The 17,078-nt window shown below is 36.7% G+C and overlaps 1 protein-coding gene across 1 annotated transcript; it reads right to left on the reverse strand.

The window, feature by feature from the left end:
* Positions 1–314: 314 nt before the first annotated feature.
* On the reverse strand, positions 315–16,427 carry LOC140798106 (argininosuccinate synthase, chloroplastic-like). Its single transcript, XM_073151842.1, has 10 exons — positions 16,195–16,427; positions 15,907–15,965; positions 15,762–15,831; positions 15,049–15,214; positions 14,475–14,523; positions 12,120–12,302; positions 9,990–10,064; positions 9,729–9,914; positions 3,541–3,629; positions 315–1,022 (listed from the first exon to the last, which is right to left on the reverse strand). The coding sequence occupies exons 1-10, from the start codon at positions 16,250–16,252 to the stop codon at positions 470–472; spliced, it is 1,488 nt and encodes a 495-aa protein (XP_073007943.1). The 5' UTR covers positions 16,253–16,427; the 3' UTR covers positions 315–469.
* Positions 16,428–17,078: the final 651 nt, after the last annotated feature.

Consider the following 17,078-nt stretch of genomic DNA (forward strand, 5'->3'; position numbering starts at 1 on the left):
CCAGATCTTAAAAAATATTATTATACGAAAAATAGAAAGGAAAGAACCATCTAAAGACACTCTTGTACATGCAGGCATAAATCCCTAGGTTTAGAAAGAGTCATGAGAAAAGATTATTATACATTGGCACGCCAAACAAAAGAGAATCATAATAATCAAAAATTTGCGGACGCTCAGGAAAGGAGAACAAATTGGAGTAATTCCTCTACTACAAAGTATGACTTTGCAGCTGCGTGGGTTTCCTACCTCTCTTGGGCAAGCAAATGGACAGATTCATTGTGCAGTATCATCCACAGATCTCTGAAATAGAATAGTTTTTAGGCAGTCTGAAAGTTGACGATCTAATTCTGTTTCAGTCAAATGATGCAATAGCTCAGAATACTTAGCCTACATGCAAATGTTGTAGGTAAAAAGTGCCATAACGGTTCAAAATCTACTGTTATGTCTGCTAAATAGAATAAAGAGGCTCTCAGATGCCCTTCTCGAGCATTGCTCGGACTCTGGTGGGAAGCCCGTACAGTCGGATGAAGCCTTCGGCATCAGCTTGGTTATAGATTAGGCCATTCTCAAACGACGAGATATCTTCCCTATACAAGCTATAGGGGCTCTTCCGTGAGGCCACATTAATCGAGCCTTTGTACAGCTTAAGAGTCACGGATCCAGTTGTGGTATCTGTGATCTTCTCCATGAAAGCATCCATGGATTGGCGGAGAGGGTCAAACCACCGGCCAGCATACACCAGCTCAGCATATTTAAGGGCAAGCATATCTTTCACCTGCATGGTCTCCCGGTCAAGCGTCAGAGACTCAAGCTCCCGGACAGCCGTCCAGAGGATAGTGCCACCAGGAGTCTCGTAAACACCACGAGACTTCATCCCAACAAGCCGGTTCTCAACCATATCTATACGTCCAATCGCATGCTTCCCACCTATCTCATTGAGCTCTGTCAGGAGGGATGCAGGGGACAGCTCTCTTCCATTAATGGAAACAGGTACTCCTGAATTAATCCCAATCTCTACATATCTGCACAAAGACAGGTACCAATAACAAACAACAAAGAGATATCAGTATTGTTGAGCTATTCCATATATCTATTCAAACAGGATTTATTTAATATTATCTATTTTCTGCAAAATTCTGGCATGCAAGACCTCAAGGCAGATCAGACGTACAGTGAAGGAGTATAAGAATATAATGAGCAAATTCCCCATCAAGGAGCTCAGTTTCTTTGTTGCAAAACATGATGCAATGAAGCTTGCATAAGCTTTGCTTAATTGATAAGGTCTTTGTATTGAAAAGCAAACTCCACTTTTCTTTTTCTGGTGTTGCATCCTATGAATCTTCTAGTTTCTTACTCTAGTACATTTATCTTTTTCATAGCTGTTGTGGTACTTAATCTTTCATAGTCATCAGATTTTGGTTTCCATTATGGATTACATCATTTTGTTTTCTTCACAATCACTGGCACATTTTTGTCCACAAAAAAAAAAAAAAAAAAAAAAAAAAAAAACTATTACTGGCACATAAGATGGGCATGGGGGTTGGGAGTGGCCAATGGACCAAATATTAGTATATATATTTAAAGGATGCTGATTAAGTATCTAAAATAGCCTTTGATAAATCACTCAACTGTTATGATATAGGTAGTAGATAGATGCTTCTAGATTGTTGCATATAGTAGTTTATTAAATATTAAATGATTGAATTGATAAACATGCAATGGCAGAGCAATACAGTTAGGCAATTAAGTTGGTTTTATCCCTTTGAATTCCACATAAATGAGAAAGCTGATTTGGATGTCTCAATAGCTTCATAAGAGTACAATCAACAAAATTTGAAACATCTCAGACACTATTGATCAGAGATAAGGAAAGCACCAGAGGATCATATGAGATGTGAGAACTGAAGTCCATAAGTCATAGGATATATGAGTCATTGAGTTGTATTCTCAAATTGCCAGGTTACTAAATGGAAATCAACAAGTCTGAGCCCATAAATGCAGCTTTCATATTTCAAATAATCTATAATAAGAGTTCGGTATTATTTTGTAACGGACTTCTGCAAATAATTGCAAGGGAACTTAAAGAAGCATACAGATTGCCCTGAAATTTAGCAAGTGAACTTAATAAAGCAAAAAGAACCAAAAAGGCACTCACTTAACTTAGATGAAGAGGAAAAAGAGTCCACTAAGCCAAATATAAAGGGACGATTACACGTAGAAGAACTGATGAGGACATCGAACCCAACCATGTATTGGACATACACTATTACATGCATGGATGGAGGCGCACTAATGGCCCGGTTTCACTTTGGCTTGGTTATTAATGTGTTGTTGGGTCTTAGTTAGACTTTCATTAGATTCTTCGTCTTCCTTTTTTATTTTCTGGTATTTTTGTAGTGTTTGAAGGCTAATTTCCAGCCCAATTATTGGGTCTGTTTTGGCTTGTTTTAGTCTAGTTGGGTCATGGTTCACTTAGGGTTTTATATTGGCACTACGAAATAAAGATAGCTTGAAGCTTTCTCCAAGGATCTCATGAAGATCCCTTTTGATGTGAAATCCGAACCACAAAACTTAGGGTTCTTTTTCCCTAGATTCAGTATCTTCTTTCATTCTATATTCTTTGACATTTCCAGGACATTGTGAGACTATTACAACTCCATTGAAAGCCCGACCTCCCAGATATTTTGATATGGATATCGTCAGCTTCCAGATCTGACCCTTCAGATTAGATTTTAGATTTTATTTTAGATCCAATTCCACCACAGGTTTTCAATCAATTGAATTTCATCATCCCATTATTTTAGACTCAATCAGTAACATCTTTCTGGACCTACATCTAATTCGTTATCCTTAGATCAACTGTTGTGCTAGTAGACTTATCCCCTACATCAAAATATGCATTCTCATATTAAGCTTTTCTTACAAAAGCCTTTGCTGGAATTTTGCAAAACCTATCAATTTTCTGCATTAGAACCCACGAAATTGTCTATTTGTAAGCCTTAATCTATCATCTTCTTTATTAGTGATCTCAATTTTGAGTTCAGGACCCTAGTCAGAGGAAGTTGTCATGCTTCCAACAATCTAAGTCACTTTCTTTAAAGCAATCTTGCTTGTGGCTGTATACTATAACATAGTTTCATATGTTTATTTAGAGGACTTCTATTTGACTAGCTTACCTTTGTTTAAAATATTTATTTGCTGAATTCTCTTAGTTTAATCACTTGCATATTTGTCCCGCATCAAGAACCTAAGTGCAATCAATCAATTTGCGGTCCTAGGGGTCTAACAAGCAGTAAATTACTTCTTGTTTATTTCTTCTGTTTGCAATTATGTGAAGATATCTAGATAAAGAAATTGTTGATCAAAACTAAGTTCCAAATGGAAAAGTTATACATATATCACTAAGTTCAACTACCGACCACTATGTCTACCACAATACCAAAAGCCACTTTATATGGTAAGATAATAGCAGTAGTGAAGCACAAGAAATGTAGTAGATTTACATTGTTTTTGTAAAAAAGGAAAACGAAAACAACTTACTCAGCTTGGTTAGGTGCATCTTCTGGATCAACAGTCATCATATACATATCCTTCTTCGGTTCATTTGCTGGATCCTCCAAAATGTCACCCTTCAATAAAGAAAGAAAAATTCGCCATGTCTTAATATAGATGTAGTTTGCTAATACCCGGTCAGCTTTAAATTGTCATGTCCAGCAGTTTAAATGAATAGCTGCTAACAAAATTATGAGACAATATATACACACGCATTCACACGTGCGCTCTGTGTTCTTTTTGTGGCCTAGTTGCACTTAAGCTATCAGCAAGTTCATATTAAGATCCAATTAACTTAATACATTAACAACAGCAGTTGAACTACCCAAGACCTAAATGATTTACAAATACTTTAACCATAGGGACGAGAAGCAGAACTACTAGTGAATTGAACTTGCACTATTCAATATATACCAATTTATAGCATTTAATAATTTGTTATGAATCAACAACTGGCAGCACTTTGCATTACTTACCTGGAAGAGAGACTGTTATCTAAAATCCGAATGGTTTTGATTATACAGACATTGGTACCCCTTCTTACAGGTCAGTGAAATATTTATGCCTGAAACCCTGAGACGAGTGGTCATTTATTTGGTACCTCCCAAAGAGCGGGAACTGTCATTCTAGCCCTTCTTGGGGGATTCCATTCACAATTCCAAAGTTTATGGGCAGATCTACAGGTGATTTGAACTTGCACTATGCGATATATCACCTATGGAGTATATACAACCTTTAATCATCTGATGAACAAACAATTGACTGCACCTATTAACACTTATATACTATTGATACGGACATCACTGATAGGACGCGATGGCGTATGTACCAGCGTAGGAGGCGCCGACAGTTGATGATCCCTTTTATAGGGATCTGATTCTGATTTTTATTTATTTAGGGTGTCTTTTGTTTATTTCCTATGTAGGGTGTTTTTTTGCTTAATTCCATTGTAAGTCTATATATAGACCCGTTATATTTCCTTTGGAACTTAATGAAAGTTTATATGATTTATTCTCTAAAGGATTTTGGTGTGAAACCATTTTTTAGGGTGAAGGTGTGAAACCCCATTCCTTTCTTTCTTATTTTCCTATTTCATCTTTCTCTACCACGTTTTGCATCATTTTGGTATCAGAGCGAAGGATCCTAGTTTATGGACGCCACTCCTCCCGGGTTCTACGCCGCTCCACATTTGTTCTTCGCACGACCAATAGCTCCACGAACACCGGAACGTCAAGAAATCCGGCGTACAACGAGCAAAGAAATTACCGTCGACGAGGAACAACAAGATTTTGTTGTCATAGAGGAATCGCTACCGCGTAAGATTCTAAGTCCTTCAAAAAATTGATTGTTGTTGCATTATCTAGTGATCTACTGTTCCATCGTTATTTTTATTTATTTTTAGATTGAAAAAAAAAAAAAAAAAAAACAGCACGTCTCTTTTGCTGTATAAAAAAAAAAAAAAATCAGTGTTTCAAATTTTCGAAAATTTTATTTTTGCTTTTAATTTTATTAAATCCCAACCAATTCCTTCTTCCCCTATGCAAATCTTGTCTAGATTTAGGACTGGCCTACGTGAAGAATTGAGAAGTGAACTTTTTGCTCGTAACGTTGATACTCTGGAAAAAGCCTACAGCTTAGTTCAAGACTTAGAGGAGTCTAGACCTAACCACATCCCAAGAAATTATGAAACAAGACCTAAAATTCATAAATCCTCCACAGGTTCTCATCAAGCCAAATCTACTAGTCAATTTTTTAATCGATCTACCCCTAGCCCTTCACAATCCAAGGTAGAATACAAAGATAAAAACATTGAGAAAGACTTTTCTAAGATTAATCCTCGGGTCAAATGCTATAAGTGTCAAGGCTATGGACATGTTGCTGCAAATTGTGCGAGCCCGTATAAAATAAGTTTAATTGAGGAACCCTTCGAAGAAGACTCCGAGCAAGACTTTGATGGATATGTTCACCATGTAGACGGTGAAGGAGATTTTGAAGATGAAGAGGAAGAAAATACCCTAGGATGCCTGAGGCACATAGACTCCACAAGGTTACATGTTGTTATATGTGCCCTCTCTCAACCTAAAGTCAATGATGATTGGAGGCGCAATTCCATTTTCCACACATTCACGAAAATTGGAGGTAAAAATTGTAAAGTAATTGTGGATAGTGGCAGCTGTATAAATGCCGTGTCCTCCACCATTATTTCAAAACTAAATCTGAGAGCAATTTTCCATCCTAATCCTTATAAGGTTTCGTGGATTAATTCAACCACGCTGGAAATAAAAGAGCGCTATTTGGTTCCAATTGAATTCACGACTTATAAGGATAAAATCTGGTGCGATGTATTGACCATAGATGTGGGTCAAATTATCCTTGGAAGGCTTTGGCTATTTGATAATAACATGCATATTTATGGCCGTTCAAATATCTGCATGTTTGAACATGAGGGTAAGAAAATCAAGATTCTTCCATCGCAGCCTACAGGTGGCAAGATGGAAAAGAAGTCTGATCCCATCCACTCCGACAATAAAGTCAGCTTGATTAGTGCGAGAGGCATTGAACGTGAGATGAGTAAAGGAACTCCTATTCTGATTCTTGCTGCTCGAGAAATTCTGAATGAGCCTAGTGAATCGATTCCTTTTGAAGCCAATGCTGTGATTGAGGAATTCTCGGATGTCTTTCCAGAGGATCTCCCGGATGAATTGCCGCCAATGAGAGATATTCAACATGCTATCGATTTCGTCCCGGGTGCATCTCTTCCTAACTTGCCTCATTACAGACTTAACCCAACTGAACACGCTGAACTAAAACGACAAGTTGACGAGTTATTGAGAAAAAGCTTTCTGAAGGAAAGCCTAAACCCTTGCGCAGTTCCCGTATTGTTAACGCCAAAGAAAGATGGAACATGGCGTATGCGCGTCGACAGCCGCATTATTAATCGAATAACGGTAAAATACCGTTTCTCCATTCCTCGTTTGGATGACATGCTGGACATGATGGCAGGGGCCACGATCTTTTCAAAGATAGATTTAAAAAGTGGCTATCACCAAATTCGTATACGCCCTGGTGATGAATGGAAGACTGCGTTTAAAACAAAAGATGGGTTATATGAATGGACAGTTATGCCTTTTGGCTTGACTAATGCTCCGAATACTTTCATGAGTGGTGACTCAAATATTACGACCTTTTATGGGACAATTTTTAGTCGTATACTTTGATGACATCCTTATCTATAGTCGATCTCGGGAGCAACATATAAATCATCTTCGTCAAGTTTGCGCTGTTTTGAGGAGAGAGCAACTGTATGCAAACCCTAAGAAATGTACGTTTCTGACAAACAAAGTTGTTTTCTTGGGTTTCATTGTCTCATTTGAAGGAATGTCTGCTGACCCTGATAAGGTCAAAGCTATTAAAGAGTGGCTTGAACCCCGTACCATAAGAGACGTGAGAAGTTTTCATGGACTCGCTACCTTCTATCGTCGGTTCATCAAAGGGTTTAGTACCATTATGGCTCCAATAACAGAATGCCTCAAGAAAGGTGAATTTAAGTGGTCAGCAAGTGCTACTAAAGCTTTCACTGAAATTAAAAAGAAAATGGTGGAAGCCCCTGTCATGCGACTCCCCGATTTTACTAAAGTTTTTGAGGTCACTTGTGACGCTTCTAGAGTTGGTATGGAGGGAATCCTGAGCCAAGAGGGCCATTCGATTGCCTACTTTAGTGAAAAGCTGAATGAAACTAGACAACGATATACCACTTACGATAAGGAATTTTATGCTATGGTTCAATCTCTTCGCCACTGGAGGCATTATTTGCTTCCTCAAGAATTCGTAATCTTCTCTGACCATGAAGCTCTTTGCTACCTTAATTCCCAGAAGAAGCTTAATGCTAGACACGGTAGGTGGGTCGAATTTCTCTAGGACTATACATACACCTTGCGACACAAGTCCGGAGCAGACAACAAAGCGGCTGATGCACTGAGTCGTCGCATGATTCTTCTTTCAAGGATGAACGCAGAAGTAATAGGATTTGATAAAATCAAAACTGAATATGAATCATGTCCGGATTTTCATGAAGTTTACAATTTATTAAGCAATGGAGAGACTCAAGAAATAGATGGTTTCATCTTGCAGGATGGCTATCTATTTAAGTCCCGAAGGTTATGCATTCCTAGCACCTCGTTAAGGGAATTTTTAATTTGGGAATTGCATGCTGGGGGTTTAGCTGGACATTTTGGGCATGCAAAAACTATCGAAGCTACGGAACATCGATTTTTCTGGCCAAGCTTAAAGAGAGATGTTATGAGACTTGTTAGTCGATGTCATACATGTCAACTTGCTAAGCAGCGAAAGCAAAATATAGGATTGTACACGGCGTTACCGGTTCCTAATTGCCCTTGGCAAGATGTTAGTATGGACTTCGTACTTGGACTTCCGAAGACCCGAAAGCATGATTCCGTTCTTGTGGTGGTGGATCGATTTTCAAAGATGGCCCACTTTATACCCTGTTCCCGAACTTTTGACGCCTCTCGAGTTGCTAAAATCTATTTTGACGAAATCGTTAAGTTGCACGGGCTACCAAAAACTATTGTATCAGACAGGGATGTAAAATTTACTAGTTATTTTTGGAAAACCCTATAACATAAGATGGGAACTAAGCTTCAGTATTCAACTGCTTTCCACCCACAAACTGACGGGCAAACTGAAGTAGTCAATAGGAGCTTAGGTAACCTACTGAGAACTCTTGTCGGCGAGAATCTAAGAGGGCGGGATCAAAAGTCGCCAACCGCTGAATTTGCATATAATAATTACGTTAATAGATCCATAGGTCTCGAGTCCAAGCGAGGTAGTATATGGTTATAAACCTAGACAGCCTATAGATCTCATTCCTATGTCCCATTATCATAGGTTGTCCGAGTCCGCATCCGCATTTGCATCACATATTCATGACTTGCATAAAGAAAATCGAATGAATTGCTCAAAATAATACTAATTATAAAATTCGAGCTGATCTAAGAAGGAGATTCAAAGAATTTAATGTTGGAGACTTTGTGATGATCCGGATACGTCCAGGAACGGTTTCCCACAGGCTGTCAAAAAGTTGCATGCACGAAGTGCGGACCTTTTAAAATTCTCAAGAAAATTAATGATAATACTTATGTTCTAGATCTCCCTAGTGATTTTGGCATCAGTTCTACTTTTAATATTGAGGATCTAGTAGCTTATAAAGGTCCAGATTTTACTCCAGATAACCCACTAGATACTGAGCCTACCTATGAGCCTGTTTATGAGAGACCCTCTTTACCTCCACTTCCCAATATTCCACCTAACACAGCAGACGAAATTGATAAAATTTTAGATGATGAAATTATTTCAACTAGAAAAGGTAGATCCCAACGGTATCTAGTACGTTGGAAAGGACGACCTACATCTGATGACACGTGGCTTGATCGTCACGATTTGGAGGTGCATCACCCTGATACCTTAGAGCAGTATGAAAGCAGCAGAGCAGCACACTCGACGGAGTCGACTTCTCTCCCGCCCGGGGAGAATGATGCGGACATCACTGATAGGACGTGATGGCGTGTGTACCAGCGCAGGAGGCGCCGACAGTTGATGATCCCTCCTATAGGGATCTGGTTCTGATTTTTATTTATTTAGGGTGTCTTTTGTTTATTTCCTATGTAGGGTGTTTTTTTGCTTAATTCCATTGTAAGTCTATATATAGACCCGTTATATTTCCTTTGGAACTTAATGAAAGTCTATATGATTTATTCTCTAAAGGATTTTGGTGTGAAACCATTTTTTAGGGTGGAGGTGTAAAACCCCATTCCTTCCTTTCTTATTTCCCTATTTCATCTTTCTCCACCACGTTTTGCATCAACTATGGTCTGACTACCTACATTGATCATAACATAGTCTTGTAAGTTATATTTAATTAACTACTTCCCATTTAATAGTATAACAGAAAAGGAAACTATGAAATGTATTTTCTGAAAAATCAATCATCATTCACGAACCATCTAGATTTGCAAAAGCTAAAGAATAGAGACAAATTTTGGAAAGTAGAAAATGTAAGAATAGATAATAACTTGAAAAATCTATTAGGAAGAGTGCTGAACAAAGTCTTTGAGATAATGGAAGTGGCTCTAGTGAAATCATAGTAAGAGAAAGTGTACCTCATGGCTAAGGTGCCACAGATTCCGGTCCCTGCTATAAATAGATTTCTTTGATACAGGAACAGGAACATTATGTTTCTTTGCATACTCAATAGCATCTTCTCGTCCGGTGATGTCCCATTCTCTCCAAGGTGCAACAACTTCGAGTTCAGGATTCAAAGCAAAGAATGTAAGTTCAAAGCGAACCTGCAGTCAGCGTTGATAGGACAAATGACAATTATGAAAATAGATGCATGCATAGAATGGTCTTAGAAGTATAACCTGATCGTTGCCTTTTCCAGTGCATCCATGAGCAACTGCATCTGCACCGACTTCTTTAGCAATATCAACCATTGCCTATCATTCAAAGCCAAATGAACCGGTTAGACCTCCTAATTTTGATAATTAATTCTTGACCAGCTAAGTAGACATTCATGAGGAGATAAACATGGTGCCCAAAAGTGAAATTTGTGGTAAAATATCGCCTACCACTTGTAAAAGTATCTTGGAGATCATAACTTGATTCTATCTGTACCTTGGGCACATAGACATTAAACTAGTTATTCTTCCAGTACTGTACTTGGAATATGGAAAGCAACAAGCTGGTCAGAAACCCAATTCGCTTGAAAAGATGCAAAGATTAAGATATTTGAAGTGGCCTCTCTTTTGTGCTTGCCCATACTTCATTACTATATGCATCAAAATTGGACTCTAGATGTCTTAGTGGCAAGGTACCAATCAACTACTTCCCTATACAAGCAAACATGTTTAACTTTAACTTACTGCTATTCAAAAGAAACTCATAATGTAGTCACATACATTGTCAAAATAGCACTCTATACAGTCAGTCTTAGACTTACTTATTATAGAATTATTAGATTCCAAATTTCTTTTCCATGCTTCTGAATTGTATTGAATCCTATTTTATATTCATCAATTGAAAAATATATCATCAGCAAAAGGAATTTGGGTTTGTGTTTGCCACCTCGGATGCAACAACATAAAGTATGGTCAGACTAGACTAAGAATTCAAGTGGAGTTGTAACTTGGAAGGTCAACTCAGGAGAAAAAAGAACCTTTATTTGTCACATGTCACAAAGAATATTGACATCTGCATCTTTTACAATTTTGTCAGTCAAGTCCTTCATCATTCTTCCTTAGCTTTCTTAGTTAGGTTTTATGACATGGGTTTGAGACTATAAGTGCAAGATGGCCTGCCTTTAAGTCTTCTAATTGCAGCTTAAATATACTTGAAAAATTACAACCCCTCAAACACTGTTAACAGATGTTGCAAAATTTTGATTACATATTAAACCCTCTCATCTTCAAACTTGGTTTCTTCTCTCATTCCCAAGATCTTGCACAACGATCTTCCTCTTTCCCTATCTTTCTACTCTATCCAGCTATCGTATCTATGTTGGTCTTTTTCCTGTTATCACTTACCACTAGAGGCAATGTGGGAAGGAGTGCAAGAAGATCTAGGAGGAGATAGATAGATAGGATCGGGAAGTGGACAAATGGGATAGTGAAGTGGTGGATTGGAACTAAAGGTGGGGGCCTTTTTTAGGTAGGTAGGAGAAGTGGAGATGTGGGGAAGGAGCAGTGGAGAGTTGGGGATGAAGAGGCAAACCTTTTTCAGGTTAGCTTGAGGAAGGAGATGAACTAGAGTAAAATAGTCCAAAAATGTAAATCCTTGTCCTTACCAGGGTAAGTTGGTCTGTATGCTAATAACTTAGCATGCACGTGCTAGTCATGCAATTTTTATTAACAATTTACCCACTGTAGATAAATTGTAGTTTCAAAAGTCTAGGGCGCAGGGGATACTTCTTTGTCTTTCTTTTTTTGCCCTTACTGATACCAAGTCAAAGTTCAAGAGAGAAAAGGTGTAATTAAGCCAAGAAAGAATGACACTGAAAATGTGAGCCATGCTCAATTAAGTTTTACAAGATCATAACACAGTCAAATTTAGAGAATACCAGGAAATGGAAACAATTTAATAAACATATCATATAAAAGTGCATTTTGTAGGACAATACACAAATAAAATAATATGAATGAACTCAATACATTTGGTAGATTTTGTTAATTGTGGTTAGCATTTTTATTAAGATGCATAAATGTTTAAGAAATTTATCCTGAAAAGTTTGTAAATTGATGCAGTCCAGAGGACCCATTGCAAAAAAATAAACACATAGTAATTTAATAATTTGCATCAAACACAATCACATTGTTATTTTCGGATTCACTTACACATGTACTTCTGTATATAAGTTGCATCTCAAAAACTACAGTTTTAGGATATAGTACATTAAAGAGAAAGAAATGTTAGCAAATAGCAATGCACTGATTCCTAATGCTTATTTTAGGTGATCTAATTGACTAAATATATTGAGCATGCAATATAAATATCACCTTAGCAATAACAGGTCGAGCCATTGAAGTACCAAGCAAATACTTTCTTTCATAGACCGCACCAGCTCGCAAACAAGGGTATATGTAATCTTTAACAAATTCCTCTTTTAGATCTTTGACAACAAGTTGACTTGCACCACTTGCTTTTGCTTTTCTTTCCAAGCCCTCTAGTTCCATTACACCCTTCAAGAAATAAGAAAATTGATAGAGGATAAATTAGAGAAACATATAAGAAGGAAAAAATAATTGAAAGATAATTTATTAAGTATCATTTGTTCTAATTCAGAATAAGATGTACAAGATAGGACAAAAGTATAGCATATACAGGTAAAAGAAACTGAAGCATTCAGAATTAAATCAATTAATATAACAAACACTGAGATCCAGAAAGAGTTATACAGATTAATTTATGATGTTGTTTCAATTCGAAAGGAGAAGGTTATAACTTATATAGTTGTACTTGTGACTAATAAATGTCAATATTTTCCATGTACGCCACTTGAAACTTCCAATTTTATAAGTAAATAGCAAGAATTGAATGTAAACCTCTAATCTTTTGCCAGTGACATGCCTTGTGCAGAATGCACACACCTTGGCATGCATGCATCTCAGTACTTGCTATGCCAACACCCAGTACGACTGGAACAGTTTGGCATAACAATGGCACCCTTTTTATCTCTTTCTTTCTATTATTTTAGCATCGTAAACAGTCAATAGAGTTTATTTAAGCCTTACGTGAGGTAGTCTAATTGACCGCTAATTTGTCTATCTCCCCCAATTATTTTTTGAATTTTTTCGAAATTAGGCCAAAGATTTGGGAAAAACTAAGAATGAAAAAAACTTATCCTCAACTTGTCTCTTATTGATCTATTTTTCCTTCTTAGTTTTTGAAACTACAAAATAGGTGCAAGATTGAGAAGACAATTTTGCCCACAAATTTCACTATTATATGGCCTATTTTAAATGCATATTTTGCATTAATCAACCCTAAATTATACCTAGACTTCTTGAACTATGACCCGATATCGCTTATATCCCCTAAAGAAGAAAATGTTACACTAAGATCCCAATCATAATTTCTTTAGGGGATTACACTGTTGATGAAAAAAATATTTTTCACAAAATTATCCTCTATCCTTGTACACATTTGAGCTATAGAAGAAGGGAGAGCGGTTGTTTGAAATTAGGAGATAAAGAAATTGATGGAAATTGAGAGAAAGAAAGGGAAGTATTATCACTGTAAAACTTGGCTTTGCGTTGGGATTGAGAGAGAAAAATGTGGGGAGGGGGGCAGGGGAAGAAGTCGAGAAAGATTGAGAAATGAGCGGAAGAATAGTAACAAAAATCTTAGAGATCACTATTAGGAGAGGAAAATGTTGGAAGAAGAGGAGGGACAAAGATTTTATAAAAAAAAAAGAAGAGAGTATGAACGTATTAGTATAGGTTTAACCATTTAGGGAGGAAGATGAGGGAAAATTTAGTGTAAACGGGAGCAAAATTTGGTCCACACGCCTAGAATTATGTCCTATAAAAGCATACCACATATTAGTGTACATATACATCCATCATACTAAACCTACTAAATTTCACCTGACTTTTTAGTCTATGCTCGAAAAGAGATATAAGAGATAAAAGAAAACTCACCTTGGCACATTTATGTGGCGATCCCACTGCCCTTGCAAGCTTGTCCTTGAGGATGGAGAGAAAGATGGAGTAAAGTGTGAAAGAGACCTTGGGGTCCCCTCACTTTCTTTTAATGGGTGTCAAGCGGCATGCTATTGCTAGCAAGGCTCACTATTGCTGGGGGTAGGGGAGGATATCAACATAACCACCCACCCCCTAACCACCATACTGATTCCCAATACCACTTATTTCTCTTCTAGTATCAGCCAATCTATCCTTCATCTATTTATTACTTGATTATTCATTCTTCTATCCTCTCCTCCCACCATTATCTCATTTTATTATCCTATTAGTTGCCACTCCTTATACAACATTGAAGATTGATTGTAATATATGAAATGGGAAGAAGGGAGAATGAAGATCTAGAATGAGGATATTTTGGATAGATATTACTCAAGCTAAGCAGCATGCTCTATTTGTGAATATAAAAGGTTTTGACACATCACCTACTTCTGATCATTGACCTGTCATCTGAATATATACATATATATAGATGATAGCACAGTGTTCAGAAGTAGAAGATACCTCAAAAACCACACAATTTAAAGTAACTTCACGGTAAATGGAAATAAAAGTAGAACTTGTAATTTCTTTTCTAATATAGTATGATAAAAGAAGTTCTGCAAGTTGCTTTTCTGCAAAATCATCATAGTTTACAACTGAATGTCATACTTGACCGACATCAGCAGTGAAGCAGACAACTTCGCAGCCATAGTTCTCCCTGCAATACATGAGAAAAGTTAAAGTAGATAATAAACTAAATCTAATAATAAAATGGATGATGGACACTAAGAAAAAAGCTAATAAAAAATTCAGTTGTCCTTAAAAGCATTGTATATTGTTTCTATTTCATCTATAGTACATCATTAGAAACTTCCTGAAAAACAGTTAAGGAGAGGTTATAGATGCACTAATCTACTTGCAGTATCTGGCCATGGTATGTGCACATGAGAAAACAAGAGAAGTCAAGTAAGATGTGAATATGAGAAATAAAAAGTGAGACTGGGAGGAGTGAGGAATATTCCATACAATAAAATTACTAGGATAGCTAACTGAACATATCTTCATGTTCCATGGACAATAGCATTGCCAAGAGAGGAAGAAATTCTAGTAATGAGCCTATTCAGAAAGTAAATAAGGTTACTAAGTAACACAAACATATGCAGCAGAAGCACATCCCCTTAACAAGAGAAGGTTTGAAGTCACATTTGTAAACAAAGAACTTTTGATGCAAAAATAGTTATACCTAAGCCACGGGACAATTACTGATGTGTCCAGGCCACCACTATAAGCTAGAACCACTTTATTCAACTTTCCACGCAGTCCAATCTTATTATGACTGCCAAAAGTATCGGCCTTTCCTGAAACTACCGAGTCACTCTCCTTTTCACCAGCCAGTACACACCGGATAGCTGCAGATAATAAGCAAGTACATAGGATCATGAATACAACAGCACAGGAGACTAAGCAATCTAAAGAGTTTGCCACTAAAGATTGAGTGTTTTTCAAATTCAAATATTACTAAAAACCTCTTCTTCAACTCTTTGTTTACCCCTTTCTTGTGCAACAAGCATTAACCTTTAGAAAAGATTAAGACAGAAAAGATATAGAACCATGACCAACCTTTTTAGTAGTAAGCTGCACTTTGTTCTATAGTTTTTAGGTTCTATATTTTATGCAACGATTGGAACATTTAATCCAAAGTCCGAAGATTAAGTTTTATAATGCTTCTCAAAGCCGGAAAATATGGTTATTTGCTCTCCTTGTTTTCTTTTTCTAATTTTTCTTCTCTTTTTAGCTTCTTTTCGTAATTAAAAAATAGTTCTGAAAGTCAGAAGACATACTTCATGATTAAGAGACCGTTCAATTCATACAATAAAACAAACATGCTTAAATTTAACTAAATATTTCTCTACATTCCATCACAAAAGTTAACTGAAACCATCGGATTCACAATACCTTGTCTCTTAGGCGAATCATTTTGCCGTAGATTAATAATATGTCCACCACAAAATCCATGTGAACCAAACTAATAGGAAGACAAATGTTATCAGTAATATACACAGGAAAATTATAGCATACATGAACTTCACTTCTTCGGTACCTTTTGGTAGAAGTAGGATCTCTTTAGGCAGCAAGAATTATAGCGAGAGAGTAGCACACCTTCAAGAGCAAAACAATTTTCCAAGTAAGCGACCGTTTCTATTTGATCCATTTTTACTCACAATCAGAGCTGTGACTGTGAATCGACAGTCAAAGGTCCGATTTTTAATATGAAAAATAAAATAAAAAAAGAATTCAAAGCAGAAGCAACCGCGCAGTTGCAAATACCAAATCTCGAACCGCAAAGAATAGATTACGCGACAGAAACGATTGCATTGATTCGAAGTACCATTGCTCTCGGGTCCCTTGAAGACGATCTTAGGGCAAGAAGAAGACGCGACCGCCATGGATTTTTCGACTCGCTATAGGCACGAAAACCCCCGTCGTTTCATCGTTCCGGTGAGACGAGAGTGATTGCGAAGGGTTTATCCGGGGAGTAACCTTTCTATGAAGGGTTTTTTTATTACATAATTGCCACCGAAATTTTGTTAAATAGTATAATCTTTTGTTTTTCTTGAGAATGACCGTAGACCGTAGTCAGCTATATCATTTCAACATCGAGAAATTAATAAATATATAAATGATTAAATTTCCCTTCTAAGTTTAGAGTAAAAGATATATTTATTAATAATTTTTATCTCACATTAAATGAAATATATATTTTATTGCACTATAATTTAATTATTTTAATAACGAATGAATGAGAAAATTAATTTTTTCATCCCTAGATTCAACGGCTTAGAGCAGATTTCAGCGACATTTAGTTCGGAGTAATATTCAGCGATATACATGGCTTAAAGTCTAGACTAGTTAACTTACTATATTAGCTGAAATTTAATAAAACCTAAATTATTTTTATCTAACGTATATCTAGCCTTAGGGCTTATAAATCATTAAAAAAAAAAAACTTAAAAAGACATTTTATATTTTCTCACATGTTAAATATTATAATTGTCACTGTCTTTTATTGCTTACAAACACTACATAACATAATATTTTACGCACTAGTTTTACATCATCCCAACCTGTCAATGGTTGTGATGAAGCCACGTCATTTTGCATATAGAATGTTCGTAAGCATAGCATTATTAAACTGTTTAGTGGTCATCATTCCTTCCATCATGACCTTTTGTTTTTATCTACATATCATGTCCTCTCATTTCCTGTCGTCCG

This window comes from Typha latifolia, chromosome 11, assembly GCF_019914945.1.
Source record: "Typha latifolia isolate L0001 chromosome 11, TyphaL0001v2, whole genome shotgun sequence".
In the NCBI taxonomy this organism is placed as follows: Eukaryota; Viridiplantae; Streptophyta; class Magnoliopsida; order Poales; family Typhaceae; genus Typha; species Typha latifolia.